Source organism: Salmo salar, chromosome ssa06, assembly GCF_905237065.1.
Source record: "Salmo salar chromosome ssa06, Ssal_v3.1, whole genome shotgun sequence".
Taxonomy (NCBI): Eukaryota; Metazoa; Chordata; class Actinopteri; order Salmoniformes; family Salmonidae; genus Salmo; species Salmo salar.
This window is the reverse complement of record NC_059447.1, coordinates 68,294,678-68,316,469: the sequence shown is the minus strand read 5'-3', so window position 1 is coordinate 68,316,469 and position 21,792 is coordinate 68,294,678. Positions and strand designations below refer to the sequence as shown.

Genomic DNA, 21,792 nt, shown 5'->3' with positions numbered 1-21,792 from the left:
TGCTCCTAATCTCAGCTCGTTACCTATATAAAAGACACCTGGGAGCCAGAAATATTTCTGATTGAGAGGGGGTCAAATACTTATTTCCCTCATTTAAAATGCAAATCAATTTATAACATTTTTGACATGTGTTTTTCTGGATGTTTTTGTTATTCTGTATCTCACTGTTCAAATAAACCTACCATTAAAATTATAGATAATTTCTTTGTCAGTGGGCAAACGTACAAAATTCAGCAGGGGATCAAATACTTTTTCCCTCACTGTACACAGACTTCCACTTCTACACACTTCTACACTATGAGTCTGTCGGGGGCCTGAGTGAGGCCTGTCAACTATTGCCCCAACACCTACTGCTGGCTCACCATCAGCCTCTGTAGGTCAGGGCAGGTGCTGTTGGGGTAGTCTGCTGTACTAAAGTCTAGAATGCTGAGTGGCTAAGGTAAGAAGTCTACAGAGGTAGGGGCTGCCCCGGGTCACCCTTCAGGCCTTTGGCCTTCATGTACTCTGGTGAACTTCTCCTTGAGGATCTTCTTCTGCAGCTCAGCCTTCTCTATGGCTGAGATCCTTTTGCTCAACTCATTCAGCTTGCTCTCTGTCTCTTCCACAATGCACTCCAGGGGCTGGTACAAGTAGAAATTGGGCAGCAGATCTGTGTCTGGACCGTCTGCAGCAAGTGGGTTACCCTGGAAGGGGCTCAGCCTCTGCTTGGGGCTGTCTGAGACAGCTAGACAACACAACCAGTTAGCTACAAGGTTGCACCATACAATATTACAGCACTCATTATAATGCTTTGATGCCTTGTGCACTCAACTGGTGTCTAGTTGTCTTCTTGGTCAGGGAATTAACAAAGTTAGACCTGTATTTACTATTGGACTGACATTTTGTGATGCCAGATGGAGGTGTTGTGATGTTGGAGGGTACTCTGTTTGGCTCTTGTGGAGGCACTACCATGGCCAGGGCTTGGAATGGAAGTCGTGGAGCCTGTTTGGGTTAGGGCAAATTATTACAAAAGTATTTGGTATCAACTTATAAAAATGTGATGTTAATACAAATAGATGTCTGTAGTAGTACAGTAGTTGTTTGTTTATTGGTTAACCAGCAGTCACTACCTGAGAGGTGTCATGGGAGGGGGATGAGAGCTGAGATGCAGTAGGTTTGGCACGGTGACCGAAAGGATGTTGTTGTTGGGGTAGTCAAGGAGGTAGGAAACCACGATGGTGTGACCACCCTTAGTATCCTCTTCGCTCTCCTTTCCTTCCTTGTCCTCCTCGTCGCTGCTGGACGATTCTAAGATCTTGCTCATGTCCATCTTCCAACTGTCATGGACCACCTTGATTTTGAGGAAATAACATCCAACCCTGGGATTAGCCAGATCAATTCAGTTAAATAAGACATTTGATTTCTCCATAAGAATGCCCATTCAGTTCTTGAACTAAGTGGAATTGTGAGTGTAGAGCTCCCTAAGTGAGCCATCCTTATCTTTCCTCGACGAGAACTCGGGCTTAGAGATGCTGTCCATGTTCACTTCCTTTCTGGCCACGGTGTGACAAAAAAAAAAACAACACACAAAAATATGTAAATGCATGTGCATTCAGCAAAACATTTGACCCAATTGTGAGAAGACTGTGTAAGTAAAAAAAACATGCACATTTACATTTCCCTATAATATGTATGACAGGGCAAAAACCAAACCATATATAATATTTGTAAACTAAACCCGATGGGCCCTGGTAAAAAAATAATGTACTATAAAGAGAATATGGTGCCATTCGGGAAGCACACCCACATTTATCCTGTTGGGGATAGGGGGCAGTATTTGCACGGCCGGATAAAAAACGTACCCGATTTAATCTGGTTATTACTACTGCCCAGAAACTAGAATATGCATATAATTGTTTGATTTGGATAGAAAACACCCTATAGTTTCTAAAACTGTTTGAATGGTGTCTGTGAGTATAACAGAACTCATATGGCAGGCAGCAACCTGAGAAGATTCTGTACAGGAAGTGACCATTTCTTGGCCTTCTACACTCTCTTAATTGAAAACAAAGGATCTCTGCTGTAACGTGACACTTTGTAAGGCTCTCAGAAGGCGCCAGAACGTTGAATGATGACTCTGCTGTCCCAGGCTGAAAAACAGTAGCGCATTTGGTAAGTGGTCGATCTGAGAACAATGAGACGGGGGCGCGCGTGCACGTGAAGAGTCCATTTTAGATTTTGAGTCTTTGAACGGAAAGGACGTCTCCCGGTCGGAATATTATCGCTTTTTTACGAGAAAAATCTCATAAAAATTGATTTTAAACAGCGTTTGACATGCTTCGAAGTACGGTAATGGAATATTTTGAATTTTTTTGTCACGATACGCGTCCGTGCGTCACCGTTCGGATAGTGTCTTGAACGCAAGAACAAAACAGAGGATATTTGAACATAACTATGGATTATTTTGAACCAAAACAACATTTGTGGATGAAGTAGAAGTCCTGGGAGTGCATTCTGACGAAGAACAGCAAAGGTAATCCAATTTTTCTTATAGTAAATCTGAGTTTGGTGAGTGCCAAACTTGGTGGGTGTCAAAATAGCTAGCCCGTGATGGCGAGCTATCTACTCAGAATATTGCAAAATGTGCTTTTGCCGAAAAGCTATTTTAAAATCGGACACCGCGATTGCATAAAGGAGTTCTGTATCTATAATTCTTAAAATAATTTATGTATTTTGTGAACGTTTATCGTGAGTAATTTAGTAAATCCACCAGAAGTTTGCGGTGGGTATGCTAGTTCTGAACGTCACATGCTAATGTAAAAAGCTGGTTTTTGATATAAATATGAACTTGATTGAACAAAACATGCATGTATTGTATAACATATTGTCCTAGGAGTGTCATCTGATGAAGATCATCAAAGGTTAGTGCTGCATTTAGCTGTGGTTTGGGTTTATGTGACATTATATGCTAGCTTGAAAAATGGGTGTCTGATTATTTCTTGCTGGGTTCTCTGCTGACATAATCTAATGTTTTGCTTTCGTTGTAAAGCCTTTTTGAAATCGGACAGTGTGGTTAGATTAACGAGAGTCTTGTCTTTAAAATGGTGTAAAATAGTCATATGTTTGAGAAATTGAAGTAATAGCATTTCTAAGGTATTTGAATATCGCGCCACGGGATTCCACTGGCTGAGTAGGTGGGACGATTTCGTCCCACATACCCTAGAGGAAATGTGTGAACAACTCGTGCAAAAAAGGCTGTGTATTGACATGAACTGTGTTTCGCAGAGATGAGGCCAGGCTATAAGGTTAGAGAGAGATCTCACCAGGTCAGCCCCTGTCTGCAGCAGCATGTCAGCCACGTCTGTGTCCATTCTCTCAGGCGTACGTCAGCGCTGTGTCTCCCGTCGCATGGACATTGGCTCCTGAGTACAAGAACACAGGTGTAAATTCCACCCAGAGTGAAAATTCCACTCAATAATGAGCTTTGATGGTCAATATGGTGGTAAAATCTCAAAACAGAATTACTAACTAGTTTAATTCAGAGAGAGAGAGACCATACCTTGTGCCAAAAATAGCACCACCATGTCCTCTTGCTCCTCTCATGCAGCCTCTATGAGTGGAGTGTATCCCTCATCATTGTCCTTCTCCAGGTTGGCGCCCCTCTCAATCAGCAGGGCAGCCACCTCGGTCTGTCCCCTTCAGGGGGCCAACGTCAGGATAACAGAGTTCACCCCTAGTCCTGGTGCTAGCTGGACTGTGTTACAGATGAGCTAGCATGTAAGCCCGTAAGAACAAATACAATTCGATAGCTTCGTTGGGAGTAGTGGGTGGAGGCAGATTGTTCTCTGCCATTGCAAGGCATGAAATGTCAAAAACAGTTTCATGACAATGGTATGGACCTCTGAAGGCATTCCTCTCTACAAGCCTGTATTTGTTGTTGAGAGAGTCCTTTCAGGTGATCCCTGGCCCCATACAGCTGTGGAAGGCTGTACAGAAGCGCCCTGCGGAGCTACAATGTATCTGCAGGGGCGGATTCTGTGAGTGTTCGAGGTGAACAACATGCTGCAATTCTTCCTATAAGATAAAAAACAAGAACAATAATTTGGTTAGTCACAATATTTCAATAAATATACATTTCCTGCCTTAGTTACGGATAAACTGTGATGGTTAGTTGTGAACTCAACCTATAGTTTTGACATGAGTAAAGCTCTGCAGATACTAGAATCTGAAGAATCTCAAATATAAAATATATTTTGATTTGTTTAACACTTTTTTTGATTACTACATGATTCCATGTGTTATTTCATGGTTTTGATGTCTTCACTATTATTCTACAATGTAGAAAATAGTAAAAATAAGAAATGCCCTGGAATGAGTAGGTGTGTCCAAACTTTTGACTGGTACAGTTATTCTATCATTGCCTTGCCAAACAATAGTAATGTTATGTGGCAGTACAACATTTTGTGGGTGGCTTTGCCACCCAGGCCTCTACGGTTGCCATGAAGGCATGTCTAGATCCACAACACGCTGGATAACGGGGCTCTGGTAAAGCTAGGTGGACCAATCATCTGCTTAGTGGATTCTACCGATTACTGATACATTAACAAAGAAACTACAGCGTAAATGACCTGTTTCCCAAAGAGCAAAAAGGTTTAATTAATACCCTTGCAAATGTCAATTTCCTGTATCCCTAATAATTTGTATAATGAATTATTTGCATTATTGTTTTAAAGAAAAATGGTCATCAAATTATTGTAGCTGATGCCCTATTTGGGCTTCCCAGAAAAAGATTGTCTGGGATCAGCATTGAGGGCATTCTTCTGTGACCAAGACAAAAGCTGCATTCCAAACACTTAAAAGACACACCCTCTCTCCTCAGCCCTCAAATCAAGTGGACACTTCTGATGACGTATCATGACGTTTGACGAGTTTACACTTGCAGGGCAAGGGGCGAGGGAGGAAGGAATGAATTTTAAATGGACCGCCCTTGCCCGGAACTTCGTCACTCGTTCCTCCCGCAATGATAGTTTTTTATTTTTCAGCCACTGGTAGCTTGTGAGTGCTTTATATGCGCTACAGTAAATTATGATTGCATGTCTACTTATATTAACTATATAATTTAATATCCGCCTACTGTATCATAGCTATCAAATGAATTAGCTAACTAACGTTAGCCTGCCTAGCTGGAACTTCTGAAGGAAAATGTTTCATTTTATTTCTACAATTTCCAAAAGCTAACCAAACAAAAACATCAATAGTTTTACGAAATGTTTGTGCATTAGTAGCATAATTTCTAACTTATTTACATTTGTTTATACTTACACCTCTTGACTCCATATTGATTTTGAGGTTAGGTTTTGGCGGACTTTTCTTAGCGGATGTGTAATCATCGTGAATTGAATTATGGTGCGTTTCAGGCCCTGAAGTGAACATAATTGTACACTCGCAAACTTCATTAAAAAACGAGGGCTGAGGGGCTTACTTTGCAAACTTCCATTGCTTGGCCGCGGGGATTCCCTCAAGGGCATAAGGTGAGGGTAAATGGACATGGGTAGGTCCACGGTCCAAACACTTAAAAGACACACCCTATCCCTTTCAGGCCTCAAATTAAGTGGACACTTCTGATGATGTATCATGACGTCTGACGAGTATACACTTGCAGGGCAAGGGGCGAGGGAGGAAGGAATGATTATTAAATGGACCACCCTTGGCCGGGAATTCGTCACTCGTTCATCCCGCGATGATTGTGTTTCAGCCACCTGTTGCTTGTGGGTGCTTTATATGCGCTACAGTATATTATGAGTGTATGTCTACTTATATTAAATATATCATTATTAATATACTCCTACTGTATGATAGCTAACTAACGTTAGCTCCCTTAGTTCCTTTTTTCAAGAGCAAAAAAATTGCTTGTTTATCTCACCCTCCTCAACCCATTTTGCTCTATAGATCTAATAAAGGCCCCTTTAACTAAATCAATGTACATTTGATCTAGTTCTATTCGAAATGTATACAAATCTGTTTCTTCCTCGGCTGAAAGGTTATCCTTTTCTAAAAGAACATTCAATTTATTCATAAGCTCATCTTCTTTCAAACATTTCTGCTTCTTTAGTTCCTTACTGCGTGTAATGGCGAAAGATCTTACCTTGAATTTAAATATTTCCCAGTTACTTCCATGCTTTGGTTCTAAATCATTTGAGTTAAACGAGTATATGTTCAAGTTATTTGTGCTCTTGTTAAAGACTGGATCATTTAGGAGTGAATTATTACGTTTCCAGTATCCTCGAATGCCACTGGATTTTCAGCACATTCTAACTTCAATAATATCATTTTATGATCAGTCAAAGGAGCATGTTTATGATTTACTTATTGTACATACAGTAAAAGTGGGGGAGAAATGAGAAAGAGATCAATTCTGGATCTGACTGTCATTAACCTGTTACACCAGGTGCATTCATTTAAGTTTGTATTAAAAGAAGCGCCATGTATCGATCACTGTCAGTTTACTGCAAAATGATGTGATGTCACTAATCTGAGCTCTTTGAGATGTTCACCTAGAATAGCTATCAGATGTTTCATTAAAGTCTCCAGCTATTATGAGCCATACCTGTTTTGCAGCACAGTAAGCGTATCAGCAAGACCCAAAAATAGTCTTATTTGATGTGTAAGTGTTGTACCCATACACATTGCATATAATAAAACAAGCATTATCTAGTTTTGAGATCAATATAACCCTTCTCCCATCTTTGGATATACAAGACACTGAAATATCACCTCTAAACTTATAAAGCAATATTATATTACCAGCTGAGTGATTAGACCGGGACTATAATAAACAGTATTTCCCTATTGTGATTTCCAAAAACTAGAATCTGAATTGCAGGAGTGAGTCTTGGAGTAGAATGAAATCTGCATTAGTGTTTACAAAATAAAGAAATAACTAAATGTTCTTTTAGTTATGTTTCGTAAACCCCTGGCATTTAGAGATACAGTATTTAGTGCATTGCATTCAAAACGTTGCATAACCTGATAAAAATAAGAAGACAAATACAGTGTAGTGATATGAATATCTGGTTAACTAGTGAACTAGTAAGCTAGGTTTCGTCCCTCGCCCCTTGCCTGCAGTGTCAGACGTCATGACACGTCATCAGAACTTCATTTGAGGGCTGAGGGGAGAGGGTGTGTCTTTTAAGTATTTGGAATGCTGCCCGTATTTTGTCTAATGTAATACGACATCCGGGAACTTTTGGCATACTAACTATATACATACTGTGACCAATAAGCATACTAAATACTCAATGTACGTTAGTATGAGTATACGAACACAGCTCTCGTCCCCCCCCCCCCCCCGAGTTCCAAGTTGTCTTGAAAGCGCAACTGTATACACTACAGTATCACCATGATATATGGGAGCTATACAAAGCAGACGGAACGTTAGAGCTACTACGTCATCTCAACATATCACAGATTTGTATAACTAAACCAAGATATACCACATCCTTTCGTTTCCAATGCGAACAAGTAAGGAAGTGGGCAGAGCCAAGCACGAGCTAGCGAGATCCTATTTGCCTGTTCGCTCCATATTTCCGTGAAGTGTGCGTGTAGAATAACTTAATTCGCCTTTTCACTCCTAAACAACGTGATTTTAAAAATATTTTGGCAACGGGCAAAGTCTACAAAACTTTGTCCACTCTGTTAAAAACTGATTTTAGTTTTGGGAACAGAAAACTGTATTGAGATCAAATGTTTCATCGATGAGAAAATTAGCAGAATGATTTTGGACGACATTCTCCTTCCATCTTCTCCCACAGCTGGCCACTGGGCTTCCTCTCAATACTACATTTGGTAGTGAACGGAAACGCCAAGCGGATGCTTCACATGTATACATCATGTAAAATATCTATCTGTGACATACCTGTTACAGAAGCGGTAAATCGAAAACGGCTGTCATCAGGAAATAGATCTCGGGAACCGGACCGGCTAAATGGAGAACAGCGCAGGGGACACTGTACAACAACGCGACGATAATACAGAAAGTAATTCATCCAGCGACATGGAAGACACTTGCATGTTCTGTATGATTGCTAAAAACCAAGACAAGGACACAGAAATTGTTAAACAGGTAATAATATCTCGTGGGGATGGGCTGACTCCCCCCAGAAAGACAATTTCCATAAACGTCCACATAGAGATGTGAAAATTCTTAAGACACACTAGTCATCATCTTTGTGCAAAAACATTAATTTAATTATTCAAATAATAGTTTTTCATCACACAGCCGAAGATATTAACATGTTATATACATCCAACAGAGTACGACAGTAGGAGTCATAATACCCATAAAACTTAGGGGTCAAACAAGGAAATGGTTCTCATTGTTTCTCCACCATTCATTTTTCCCATTGGGGATTTTAAAAACACTTAAAATAAGGGCTGTGTTTTGTGTAGGTTTACCCTGGCATGACGTTTTGATAACCATGTAAATCTCTCTAGGACAAGGTGGCTTTTATCAATATATTCACCTGTATTCACCCCCCAAAATGAAACGCTAATTAGCTGCTATAGTGGCTATGATAAAGACCTACAAATGCCATGATGATCTGGACGAGACTGCCAAATCGAGGTAAAGGTAAACATCGATTGATTAACTATCTAACGCCAGCTAAACCGTAGCAATAAATAAAATGGCTACATTTCTTTAAATGGACAATTCTGTGAACTGTCTTGTGCAAGTTTTTAATTGACACTACCTGTTAGCAAAGGTGCCAGCTAGAGATGAAGTAGGAGCTCGTAGGGATTTGTTTTACATGATAGATCTAGGGAGTTTTTCCTAGCCACTGTGCTTCTACACCTGCATTGCTTGCTGTTTGTGGTTTTAGGCTGGGTTTCTGTACAGCACTTTGTGACATCAGCTGATGTAAGAAGGGCTTTATAAATACATTTGATTGATTGATGATGTCTACTTTGATGGTAATTAGCATTTTCGAATCAGAGTAAATAGAGCCGACTATATTGATAAAAGTCACCTTGTCCAAGAGAGATTTACATGGTTATCAAAACATTGTGCTAAGGTAAGCCTACACAAAACAGACCTCATTTTAAAATGATGGAAAAAACTATTTGAGACATTTTTCTGTCTGACCGCTATGTTTTGTGGATATTATGACACCTCCACTGTGGGGCTGCCATGTTTTTGGATGACGTGATGACATCGTCACTGCTCCCTGTGCGCACTGAGTGCTAGTGCGCCCGTGATGTTGGTCAGTATCCGATTTAGTTTATGGTAATTCATCTTAACAGAACATGCAACTCTGATGCAACAGCATGCATCATTCTTACTGAATTCCGATGAGCAATTTGAAGATGTTAAAATACATAAGCGGCGGCGTCCATAAGGCTAGGGGAAGCTTTCCCCAGAAGTAAATTGAATTAAATTTCCAAAATGATATAGCCTAAATAGCTTACTTCGGTCTATACAAGAGGTTGACCGATTTATGACTTTATAACGCCGATACCGATTATTGGAGGACCAAAAAAAGCCGATACTGATTAATTGGCCTATATATATATATATATATATATATATATATATATATATATCAGTTGAAGTCGGAAGTTGCATACACCTTAGCCAAATACATTTAAACTCAGTTTTTCACAATTCCTGACATTTAATCTTAGTAAACATTCCCTGTCTTAGGTCAGTTAGGAACACCATGTTATTTTAAAAATGTGAAATGTCAGAATAATAGTAGAGAGAATTATTTATTTCAGCTTTTTTTCTGTGATTACATTCCCAGTGGGTCAGAAGTTTACATACACTCAATTAGTATTTGGTAGCATTGCCTTTAAATTGTTTAACTTGGGTCAAACGTTTCAGGTAGCCTTCCACAAGCTTCCCACAATAAGTTGGGTGAATTTTGGCCCATTCCTCGTGACAGAGCTGGTGTAACTGAGTCAGGTTTGTAGGCGTCCTTGCTCGCACGCTTTTTCAGTTCTGTCCACACATTTTCTATGGGATTGAGGTCACTCCAATACCTTGACTTTGTTGTCCTTAAGCCATTTTGCCACAACTTTGGAAGTATGCTTGGGGTCATTGTCCATTTGGAAGACCCATTTGCGACCAAGCTTTAACTTCCTGACTGATGTCTTGATGTTACTTCAATATATCCACATAATTTTCCTCCCTCATGATGCCATCTATTTTGTGAAGTGCACCAGTCCCTCCTGCAGCAAAGCACCCCCACAACATGATGCTGCCACCCCGATCTTTGTCCCCATGTGCAGTTGCAAACCGTAGTCTGGGTTTTTTATGGCGGTTTTGGAGCAGTGGCTTCTTCCTTGCTGAGCGGCCTTTCAGGTTATGTCAATATAGGACTCGTTTTACTGTGGCTATAGATACTTTTGTGCCTGTTTCCTCCAGCATCTTCACAAGGTCCTTTGCTGTTCTTCTGGGATAGATTTTATTCACTTTTCGCACCAAAGTACGTTCATCTCTAGGAGACAGAACGCGTCTCCTTCCTGAGCGGTATGACGGCTGCGTGGTCTCATGGTGTTTATACTTGCGTAGTATTGCTTGTACAGATGAACGTGGTACCTTCAGGCATTTGGAAATTGCTCCCAAGGATGAACCAGACTTGTGGAGGTCTACATTTCTTTTTCTGAGGTCTTGGCTGATTTCTTTTGATTTTCCCATGATGTCAAGCAAAGAGGCACTGAGTTTGAAGGTAGGCCTTGAAATACATCCACAGGTACACCTCCAATTGACTCAAATGATGTCAATTAGCCTATCACAAGCTTCTAAAGCCATGACATCCTTTTCTGGAATTTCCCGAACTGTTTAAAGGCACAGTCAACTTAGTGTATGTAAACTTCTGACCCACTGGAATTGTGATACAGTGAATTATAAGTTAAATAATCTGTCTGTAAACAATTGTTGGAAAAATGATTTGTGTCATGCACAAAGTCGATGTATTAACCGACTTGCCAAAACTATAGTTTGTTAACAAGAAATTTGTGGATTGGTTGAAAAACAAGTTTTAATGATTCCAACCTAAGTGTATGTAAACTTCCGACTTCAACTGTATGTATTTATTTATTTATTTATTTATTTGTAATAATGACAATTACAACAATACTGAATGAAACAATGAACACTTATTTTAATATAATACATAAATAAAATCTGTTTAGTCTCAAATAAATAATGAAACATGCTCAATTTGGTTTAAATAATGAAAGAACAGTGTTGGAGAAGAAAGTAAAAGTGCAATATGTGCCATTAAAAAAGCTAACATTTAAGTTCCTTGCTCAGAACATGAGAACATATGAAAGCTGGTGGTTCAATATTCCCAGTTCTTCAATATTCCCAGTTAAGAAGTTTTAGATTGTAGTTATTGTAGAGAAATAGTCGACGCGTCATAATTCCTGTCTACCATTTGTATTTCATATGCCTTTTGACTATTGGATGTTCTAAGAGGCACTTTAGTATTGCCAGCTTAATCTCAGGAGTTGATAGGCCCTGAAGTCATAAACAGCAATGCTTGAAGCACAGCACTAAGAGTTGCTGGCGAACGCAGTAAAGTTTGAATGAATGCTTACGAGCATGCTGCCACCTACCATCGCTCAGTCAGACTGCTCTATCAAATATCAAATCATAGACTTAATTATAATATAATAAACACAGAAATACGAGCCTTTGGTCATTAATATGGTCAAATCCGGAAACGATCATTTAGAAAACCAAACGTATATTATTTCGATGAATACGGAACCGTTCCGTATTTTATCGAACGGGTGGCAACCCTAAGTCTAAATATTGCTGTTACATTGCACAACCTTCAGTGTTATGTCATAATTACATAAAATTCTGGCAAATTAGTTTGCAACGAGCCAGGCGGCCCAAACTGTTGCATATACCCTGACTCTGCGTGCAATGAACGCAAGAGAAGTGACACGATTTCCCTAGTTAGTATTGCCTGCTAACATGAATTTCTTTTAACTAAATATGCAGGTTTAAAAAATATACTTGTGTATTGATTTTAAGAAAGGCATTGATGTTTATGGTTAGGTACATTCGTGCAGCGGTTGTGCTTTTTTCGCGAATGCACTTTTGTTAAATCATCCCGTTTGGCGAAGAAGGCTGTGATTTGATGATAAATTTACAGGCACCGCATTGATTATATGCAATGCAGGACAAGCTAGTTAACTACACTTGGTTGAAGATAGAGGTCGACCGATTAATCGGAATGGCCGATTTAATTAGGGCCGATTTCAAGTTTTCATAACAATCGGTAATCGGTATTTTTGGCCACCGATTTTAAAAAAAAATTAAAAATGTTTTTTTATTTATATATATATATAATTTTTTTATATTATCATTTTTTTTACACCTTATTTAACTAGGCAAGTCAGATTAAGAACACATTCTTATTTACAATGACGGCCTAGAAACGGGGGTTAACTGCCTTGTTCAGGGGGGATTCGTTTTTGCAACCTTCGGTTACCAGTCCAACGCTCTAACCACCTGCCTTACATTGCACTCCACAAGGATTAACAGGCTGACTACCTGTTACGCCAGGGCAGCAAGAAGCTGCTAGCTAGCATTAGACTTATAAAAAAACTATCAATCTTAACATAATCACTAGTTAACTACACATGGTTGGTGATATTACTAGTTTATCTAACGTGTCCTGCGTTGCATATAATCGATGCGGTGCCTGTTAATTTTCATTGAATCACAGCCTACTTCGACAAACGGGTGTTGATTTAACAAGCGCATTTGCGAAAAAAGTACTGTCGTTGCACCAATGTACCCAAACATCAATGCCTAACAGGAATATTTAGACTTAGCCACCCGTTAGATAAAATACGGAATGGTTCCGTATGTCACTGAAAGAAAAAAAACGTTTGTTTTCGAGATGATGGTTTCCGGATTCGACCATATTAATGACCTAAGGCTCATATTTCTGTGTGTTTATTATATTATAATTAAGTCTATGATTTGATAGAGCAGTCTGACTGAGCGGTGGTAGGCAGCAGCAGGCTCGTAAGCATTCATTCAAACAGCCCTTCGCTGTGCTTCAAGCATTGCGCTGTTTATGACTTCAACCTGGGTGGGTATAATTTGTGGAACGTTCCAACAGGAATCTATTCCAAAAACTTCGTAAATAACAAGGTTTCCAAAAAACAATGCATACAAAGTTGTATAGCGGCAGAATAAGATACCGGGTAGGGAGTGGTCTATTTCATTGCGTTTTTCACTCATCACGTTTATTCCTAAAAATGTCTGTCCTCACTCTGTTTGCCTATGGACAAACATTAAGAATAAGCTACGTGGTGAGTTGATGCCTATTTGGCAGCTAGTTAGCTAGGTTTGTATGCGTTGCTACTTTGTATGCGTTGTTGGTTGGCAACCTTTTACTTTACGTTTTTTGGAACAGATTCCTGTTGGAACGTTCCACAAATTATACCCACCCCTTCAAGCCTATCAACTCCCAAGATTAGGCTGGTGTAACCGATGTGAAATGGCTAGCTAGTTAGCGGGGTGCGCGCTAATAGCGTTTCAAACGTCACTTGCTCTGAGACTTGGAGTAGTTGTTTCCCTTCCTCTGCATGGGTAACGCTGCTTCGAGGGTGGCTGTTGTCGATGTGTTCCTGGTTCAAGCCCAGGTAGGAGCGAGGAGAGGGACGGAAGCTATACTGTTACACTGGCAATACTAAAGTGCTTATAAGAACATCCAATAGTCAAAGGTATATGAAATACAAATCGTATAGAGAGAAATAGTCCTATAATAACTACAACCTAAAACTTCTTACCTGGGAATATTGAAGACTCATGTTATAAGGAACCACTAGCTTTCATATGTTCCCATGTTCTGAGCAAGGAACTTAAACATTAGCTTTCTTACATGGCACATATTGCACTTTTACTTTCTTCTCCAAAGCTTTGTTTTGCATTATTTAAACCAAATTGAACATGTTTCATTATTTATTTGAGACTAAATTGATTTTATTGATGTATTATATTAAGTTAAAATAAGTGTTCATTCAGTATTGTTGTAATTGTCATTATTACAAAAAACAAAAAAATAATCGTCTGATTAATCGGCAGCGGCTTTTTTTGGCCCTCCAATAATCGGTATCGGCGTTGAAAATCATAAACGGGGCAACTTCTAGTTGATGATATTACTAGGTTAACTAGTGATTATGTGAAGATTGATTGTTTTTTATAAGATAAGTTTAATGCTAGTTAGAAACTTACCTTGGCTCCTTGCTGCACTCGCGTAACAGGTGGTCAGCCTGCCACGCAGTTTCATCGTGGAATGCAATGTAATCGGCCATAATTGGCGTCCAAAAATTACCGATTTGTTATGAAAACTTGAAATCGGCCCTAATTATTTGGCCATGCCGATTTAATTGATCGACCTCTAGTCTATAAAGAAATAAATACAATCATTCAAAATAGGCTAATACACCAGAAAGCATGATTTGTAGTAATGATGATCATTAGCTTTTTTTTTTATTACTCTGGATTGTTTTAAATCTGATTGCTTCTACAGTCGGAAGGGGAAATTTGTGCAAAGCGCACGGCAAATACCAAATAGATTATTGTTAAGTTGTGACTGTCAGTGAAAAGCAGAGAGACCCAGCCAGGCTCATCTCAATATTTAAAAATACAATCACGGGAAAAACGTTTGGAAAGCGAGAAGGCTATTGCTGTAGCTAGAAGACAATGAAAAGACTCCAATCTGTCTTTTAATTATAAAAATTCTCAACTTAATTGAGCAAAAAGTAGCCTATCGTATTGGCACCCGCGGAGAACATCTGCCATATCCCCGTTGAGTGTGCATATTGATTGTCTTTATCATTGGGTCAGTCAGTGCCACTTTTGTTTGTTTTTTGGACAATATTTTCATATTGTATTTGCGTCTCCCCTTTTAATAGGCCCAGAGTAGACTACCCTGTAATTTTTGTTGCATTAAAAAAATATTCTGCTAATGTTTCTAGTCATATAAAATGTAATAGAATTGCATGAAATGTGTTTTCCTGTGATATAGCCTAGGCCTACTCTACGCCACTACACCCTGCATTGAACAATATTTTTTTGCAAACAGTGATTGAGTTATATTATTAACCTAAATTCTGATTATCCAATCTAGTCATCACATTAGGAATAATAGGCTATTTTACATAAGTCTGAAAATGTGAGGATGCATGGAATGCTTTATTACGAAGGTACATTTTTATGGTGAAAATTAGCTTCCCCAAACTTGAAACCCATGCACAGCCTATGTTAGAATAACTGTCTACATTGACTTTTCCTCAGCCAACAAGAGTAATGAACAGCAAAATCACTATGCTATGTCAATCTACTATCCCCCATTGTAGAAAAGTTGACCTATTCTATTGATCAACTTGTCGTTTTGTGCAAGAAATAAATGGCCTTTTCCAAATCCAAGCAGACTCTGGGACAGTGTGGGACGATAGATCCCAAATTCATACAACCTGTAGGCCTAGGCTACCCCCCCCCAACAAAAAAATTTGAAAAAGCAATGATGCTCATGCAACAGATCAGAACGTTTAGCTTAAAATGTGTATATTATTTCTTCACATTATAAGCACAGCAATGCACACAAGGCAGTAGGCTATGCACGAATGTTCGTTCCATAATGCAATTAGCAGGAAAACACCATTGTGAAAAGTGCACTGCACATGCAAGCGGTTTCATGTGACAGAGATGAAAATATCTGTTAGAAAGAGCGGAGATTTAAAGATTCAAAAACTACCATGGTTTGCTAATATGACTAGGATTGTGCCTTTGGCTACTGGACAGTGAAAGAAAGTTGAAAACCAATAGAACATGAGAGAAATAGGCTTCTGGTTTTAATGCCATATGGAAGTCTTTATAAAATAATTTCCTCCACGTTTCTATGGTCAGATTTTGGCTAGGCTACTTTGATGCAGGTAAGACATGCCTCATCATATGATGTAAAACGTTCAGATTTCAACAGTTATGTAGGCCCATATGTTTTATAAATGCATACTGCCTTCTGTTCATTGCAAAGTGGTGTGTGATGCGCTGATGCCTGCCTACCGTTGCCTGTGCACTTGGCGAATGGGAGGTGCGCTTCAATTACCATTTGAGAAATAAAAATAGTACTTATTTTTAATCGTGGCCATCAAGACTGTTTTAATACACGATTGCATTTAGAATTGTTGCGCAAAGACTAGGCTTATAAAAGAATATGTTTCAATCCAGAAGCAACAGATACGCTTTTTGAGGAGATATAGCAGCAGCTCTTGTGCTCAAAGTAGGCTCTATCTGTATGCTGTGCGCGTGTGATAAATAAGATGCATAACGACTAACAAAAATACACACGCGCCAATTGAATTCCCCTAAATTATGCAAATTAACCTGTAGACCAATAAGCATGACCGGTCAAATATATTTATATTGACTAATATTTACATCAATGAAGAGGCAAAAAAGCATTATTTTACATTGGATTTTTTTTTCTTCTCGCTGACAATTCACCGGCACCAATTTTATTTATTGGTTTTTATTCTTTTGGGAGGGGCAAAAGCTATTACCGGAAACCTGACCCAAAATTTAGAACAGTGTTTAGTGGTAACTTCTTCCTACTCCATTGAAGGTCTCCATTTCTTTTGTTAATCTTCTTTACAGGATTCTGAACTAGTCTGCTTTCAGGACATTAACCCCGCTGCCCCACATCACTACCTGGTTGTGCCAAAAAAACATATAGTGAGCTGCTTCTCTCTCGTTAAGGAGCACGTAAAGCTAGGTGAGGAATGATTACTCCAATAACTAATGTTACATGAAATACTGTTCATTTTTGATATGCATATACACAGTTGAATATTCATTGATTATTTATTGGTTTATGTGGCAGTTGAGAGGATGGCTGAGATGGGGAGGGCTGTGTTGCAGGAAAATGGCATTACCAATCCAAATGACATCAGGTATAAAGTATCCTGTGTTTGCACGTGTTTGTGTAAGTGTGAAAGAGAGACCGATCACGTCAACATGTATGTTCATGCTTGTATTTGTATGTCGCTGGTCTGGTAGGTTCAGTGATCTTGTCTGTCCATCTACAGGATGGGGTTCCACAGACCTCCATATATCTCTGTACCTCACCTCCACCTCCATGTCCTCGCCCCGACAAGTGAGATCACTGACTGCATGGCACACAAGTTCACACCAGGCACAATGAGGTTCGCCACAGTGAGTGCAAATTTTGACACACTCAGAGCAGATACAGTAGGATATACACACACAGTGACATACAGTATATACTGAACAAATATATAGACGCAACATGCAACAATTTCAACAATTTTACTGAGTTACAGTTCATATAAGGAAATCAGTCAATTAAAATAAATTCATTAGGCACTAATCAATGGATTTCACATGACTGAGCAGGGGCACAGCCATGGGTGGCCCTGGCAGTGCATAGGCTCACCCACTTGGGAGCCAGGCACACCCACTGGGGAACCAGGCCCAGCCAATCAGAACGAGTCTTTCCCAACAAAAGGGCGTTATTACAGACAGAAATACTCCTCAGTTTCATTAGCTGTCCTTGTGTCAGGTCTCAGACGATCCCGCAAGTAACAAAGCCGGATGTGGAGGTCCTGGGTTGGCGTGGTTACAAGTGGTTTGCGGTTGTGAGGCTGGTTGGACGTACTGCCAAATTCTCTAAAACGACATTGGAGGAAGCTTATGATAGAGAAATGAACAAGCTTTTTGTGCGGATGGAACATGTCTGGGATCATTGATTTCAGCTCATGAAACATGGGACCAATACATGTTGTGTTTATATTTTTGTTCAGTATAGTTGCAGAACACACTTTCATATACAGGTACACATAATGTGTCTTCAATTAGTGTAAAATGTACATTTCCTGCAGGAGGATTTATTGCGCAGGACCCTGGTCAGTGGAGTGGACCCAGATCATTATCTGGTGCTTACATGCATCAGTGGGAGCGGGCTCTCTGAATGAGGTGCAGCCTGTCTGCGGGGTCAGAGATGTGAAAATGGGAGAATTTAGCGAAAAGTGCTAAACCCATACTTTTTTAATGGATAAGTTTAGCTATTTAGGGTCCTAAACTCACAATTATGAAAACATAGTATAGTCTATCAAAGAATATCAATACATTTGTATATTAAGACATCTGCTCCATTTTATTTTTTTACTCTGAAGTTCACTAAATAATTAATAAACCTGATCAGTTCACTTCATAATGAATACTGTGATTTATACAAGTTAAAGGCCCAGTGCAGTCGTAAATTGGATTTTCCTGTGTTTTATATATTTCCACACTATGAGGTTGGAATAATACTGTGTAATTGTGAAAATTATGATAATGCCATTTTAGTGTAAGAGCTGTTTGAAAAGACCCCCTGAAATTTCAGCCTGTTTTGGTGAGATGGATTTTTGGCCAAACCTCTCTGCCAATAATAGCTAATGTTCAGTTTTCCCCTTTCCGATCAGAACACTCCCAGACAGTACTAGAAAAATAAAATAATAATTGAAGACAATCACAGTAAGGTACTTAACTGATTTAATATTGAGATAAAAACAGTGGCATTAGACCTTTAAGGATAGGGCCACTAGAGTTGACTGCACCAACCCAGTTTATCGACTCAGGTTGACAAAATACCAGGTAGGTTAAAGGTCCCGGACAGTCATCTTGATTTCCATATAAAATAGCCTTTTGTTTGGTTATTGTAACAGCATCAATATATACAAAATGCTTTTATAATTTAGCTAGCGAGCTAAAAGGGAATTGTCATTACTGTTTAATCAAGGCTAGCTAGCTAGTTAATTTTGGACAATTTCATAAAAAATATATATATTTACTGCCAGACTGTTCATAAACCAAATATTAAAAAAATGTATATACTGTATACAACTCCCATTTGTCATGTCTCTTCTGTTGCATTTTGCAGCAGCACTGACAGATGTGTTGACATAACAAGTTCAACTGCGTCTGAGTTTTAAATGACCCTTCCCCCCTTTTGTTCCATCCTAGCTAGCCAGTAACTAGCTAACATTGGAGTAAATCCATTCGAATTCAATCACTTTTTGACAGCATCTCTTTTGATTTTAACAAAACTTTTCATACATGTTTGCCCATGGAAGAAATGGTCAGAAAGTGACTTTTTGGATCTGAATGCCAAACATTCAGGAGATAAAGGTGCTCATACTTGATCAATTTATTAAATAGTTTGACAACCCTGTTTGTAAGCTTTCACATTATATCAATCTCAACTGTTTATCTTCTCCAGTGATGAAGACATGGATGTCTCATGGTAAGGTGGGGTAGGCAAAATAGGTCAACTTTGAACACCTTTATCTCTTGAATATTTTGGCATTCAGGTCCAAAAAGTCACTTTCTGACCATTTCTTCTTGGTAGCCTAGTGGTTAAGAGCATTTGGCCAGTAGCCGAAAGGTTGCTGGTTTGAATCTCTGAGTCGGCAAGGTGTAAAAATTCTGCCCTTGAGCAAGGCAGTTAACCCTGGATGTCAATTAAGGCAGTCCGCCGCACCTCTCTTCAGAAGGGTTGGGTTAAATGTGGAAGACATTTAAGACAGTTCAATGCATTCAGTTGTGCAACTGACTACATATCCCCTTTCCCTAAAGGAACTGGGTGCACAGAATTCACATCTGGGGAGGTGATCACATTAAATAAAAATGTGTAGCAATGTTTACTACTGGATAATAGAACCAGTGAGGAGGAGGCATAGGCTAGCTTTTAGTCAATAACATTTATTTTATAAAGCGTTTTTTACATCAGCAGTTGTCACAAAGTGCTTGAAAGATACCCAGCCTAAAACCCCAAGGAGCAAGTGTAACTGACATAAGGCTGATTGCTTAGCAAGTACCATTTCCTCCTGATTCTGCTCACACGAGGCTCGAACCCAGGAGTAAGTTTCACACATCCCCATGTGCTACATTCACCCCCCCCCCCCTGAGTTCAACTGCAGGTCCGGGTCACGGTACTATTTGTAATGGACGTCATGCTGCTTGCTTAGCAAGTACCGCTTCCTCCTGAATCAGCGCATAATGAGGATCGAAACCCAGGACCCTCTGCCTTGCCCCCACCTGACCGCCCTCCTGAAGCATCTTATCAGTCGGCACCACTGAAAAATTCAGCAGAACAAGTAGCAACACTTCAGGCTGAGGATTAAGTTTCACACATCCCCATGTGCTACACAAGCAACGTGGCCAGGAAAAACTAGCCTGATCCAAGAGACCGCCGCGCTCTCGTTCTGCTGTCTAGCAAAACATATTTATGTAAGCTTGTGAGATCCGGAATCATAGTACGAGGCTAAGGAAAAACTCCCTACAAGGGAGGAACCTAGCTGAACTAGGCTCACTCTCAGAGGAGTGGCCAGTCCCCAGGCTGTACTGGTAGTTGGTGGGCCGAAGCCTTTAAACTTGAAGTTGATCGATCCCTGTTGAGGAAGGAGCTGATTTTTTTTTTTTTTTAATGACAGTAAAACATTATGGTGACTAACATTTGTTGGCACCTTCAATTCTTAGAAAGAAGTAGAATGTGCTCAAACAACGTGAGTAGAGGTGCAATCTAAAAATGTGTAGACATCATTGGACAGGAAAAGGCACAAAGCTCACTCACCATTACAAATGCGTAGTTTTATTAGACAAGTTTAAAAGATTGACATTTTGGCCTTCAAAATAATCACAAAGGGAATGGACAAGTTCATATAGGGCATGGGGAAGACAATTAGGGAGAAAACACTCTTCAGTTGGTGGTGCTAATGAGAGAATGTGGTAGACCATTCAGGTTGGTACTCGGTGTGGTGTGCTCTGGTCAATGTTTCCACCTAGTGATGAAATACAGAAGTGAAACCAGTAAACAACAATTAGAAAACTGGACAAGCTTTTTTCAACTACAGTAGGTGTAATTGATATACAACCGTTACTATAAAATACATGTTGGATATTGAAAAAATTAACAGGGCTAAGCAAAACTAGGGATAACAACAACAAAAAACATACAAAGCTTAGGCAAAGATGTCTAACAACTGTTTTTATTTTTTATAAATGCCTGGATTTTTTCAATTTCGGTAATTCTCTTAAAAAATGGGTAAAAATAATGTATACTAACCCCAGGTGTAAAATAGTAAATAACGTCTACTTCTCAAAGAGTTTTGAATTGTCAAGAGGAGTTAAACAAGGGTGTCCGCTGTCACCATATCTATTCGTTATGGCCATCTAAATGCTAGCTATTAAAATCAGATCCAATAACAACATTAGAGGATTAGAAATCCAAGGCTTAAAAACAAAAGTGTCCGTATGCCGATGAATCAAGTTTTATATTAATTCCGCAAGCTAGATCCCTGCAATGTCTCATTGAAGATCTAGATAACTTTTCTGTACTCTCTGGACTAAAACCTAATTATGATAAGTGTACAATATTACATATTGGATCTTTTACAAAACATTACATTACCCTGCAGTTTACCTATAAAATGGGCTGATGGTGAAGTAGACATACTCGGTATTCATATCACAAAATATATAAATAAGCTCCCCACAATGAATTTCAACCATGGAGAGGTAAATACCAGTCTATTTATGGAAAAATTGCCCTGATTTAACTCTTTAGTCATATCACAGTTTATTCACTTACATATGGTCCTGCCTATTCCGTTTTTCAAATCATTTGAGCAAAACATATGTAGCTTTATCTGCGCTGCTAAACCAGACAAAATAAAACGTGCCTATCTATATAATGAATATGAATTGGGTGGGTTGAGATT

General features: G+C 39.3%; 1 protein-coding gene across 2 annotated transcripts; it reads left to right on the top strand.

The window, feature by feature from the left end:
- Nucleotides 1-7,559: 7,559 nt before the first annotated feature.
- On the top strand, nt 7,560-18,239 carry LOC100286579 (histidine triad nucleotide binding protein 3). 2 transcript variants are annotated; one of them, NM_001146518.1, is given in 5 exon segments: nt 7,560-8,101; nt 16,667-16,784; nt 16,893-16,962; nt 17,098-17,224; nt 17,911-18,239. In NM_001146518.1, coding segments are annotated over 5 exon segments (546 nt in total). In that variant the 5' UTR covers nt 7,560-7,963; the 3' UTR covers nt 18,004-18,239.
- The last annotated feature ends 3,553 nt before the right edge of the window (nt 18,240-21,792 follow it).

Coding starts and splice junctions, on each gene's coding strand:
- LOC100286579 (XM_045719480.1), top strand. CDS start 7,964: ATGGAGAACAGCGCAGGGGACACTGTACAACAACGCGACGATAATACA. Junction 8,102..16,666: donor ACACAGAAATTGTTAAACAG/GTAATAATATCT, acceptor TCTTCTTTACAG/GATTCTGAACTAGTCTGCTT. Junction 16,785..16,892: donor TAAGGAGCACGTAAAGCTAG/GTGAGGAATGAT, acceptor TTTATGTGGCAG/TTGAGAGGATGGCTGAGATG.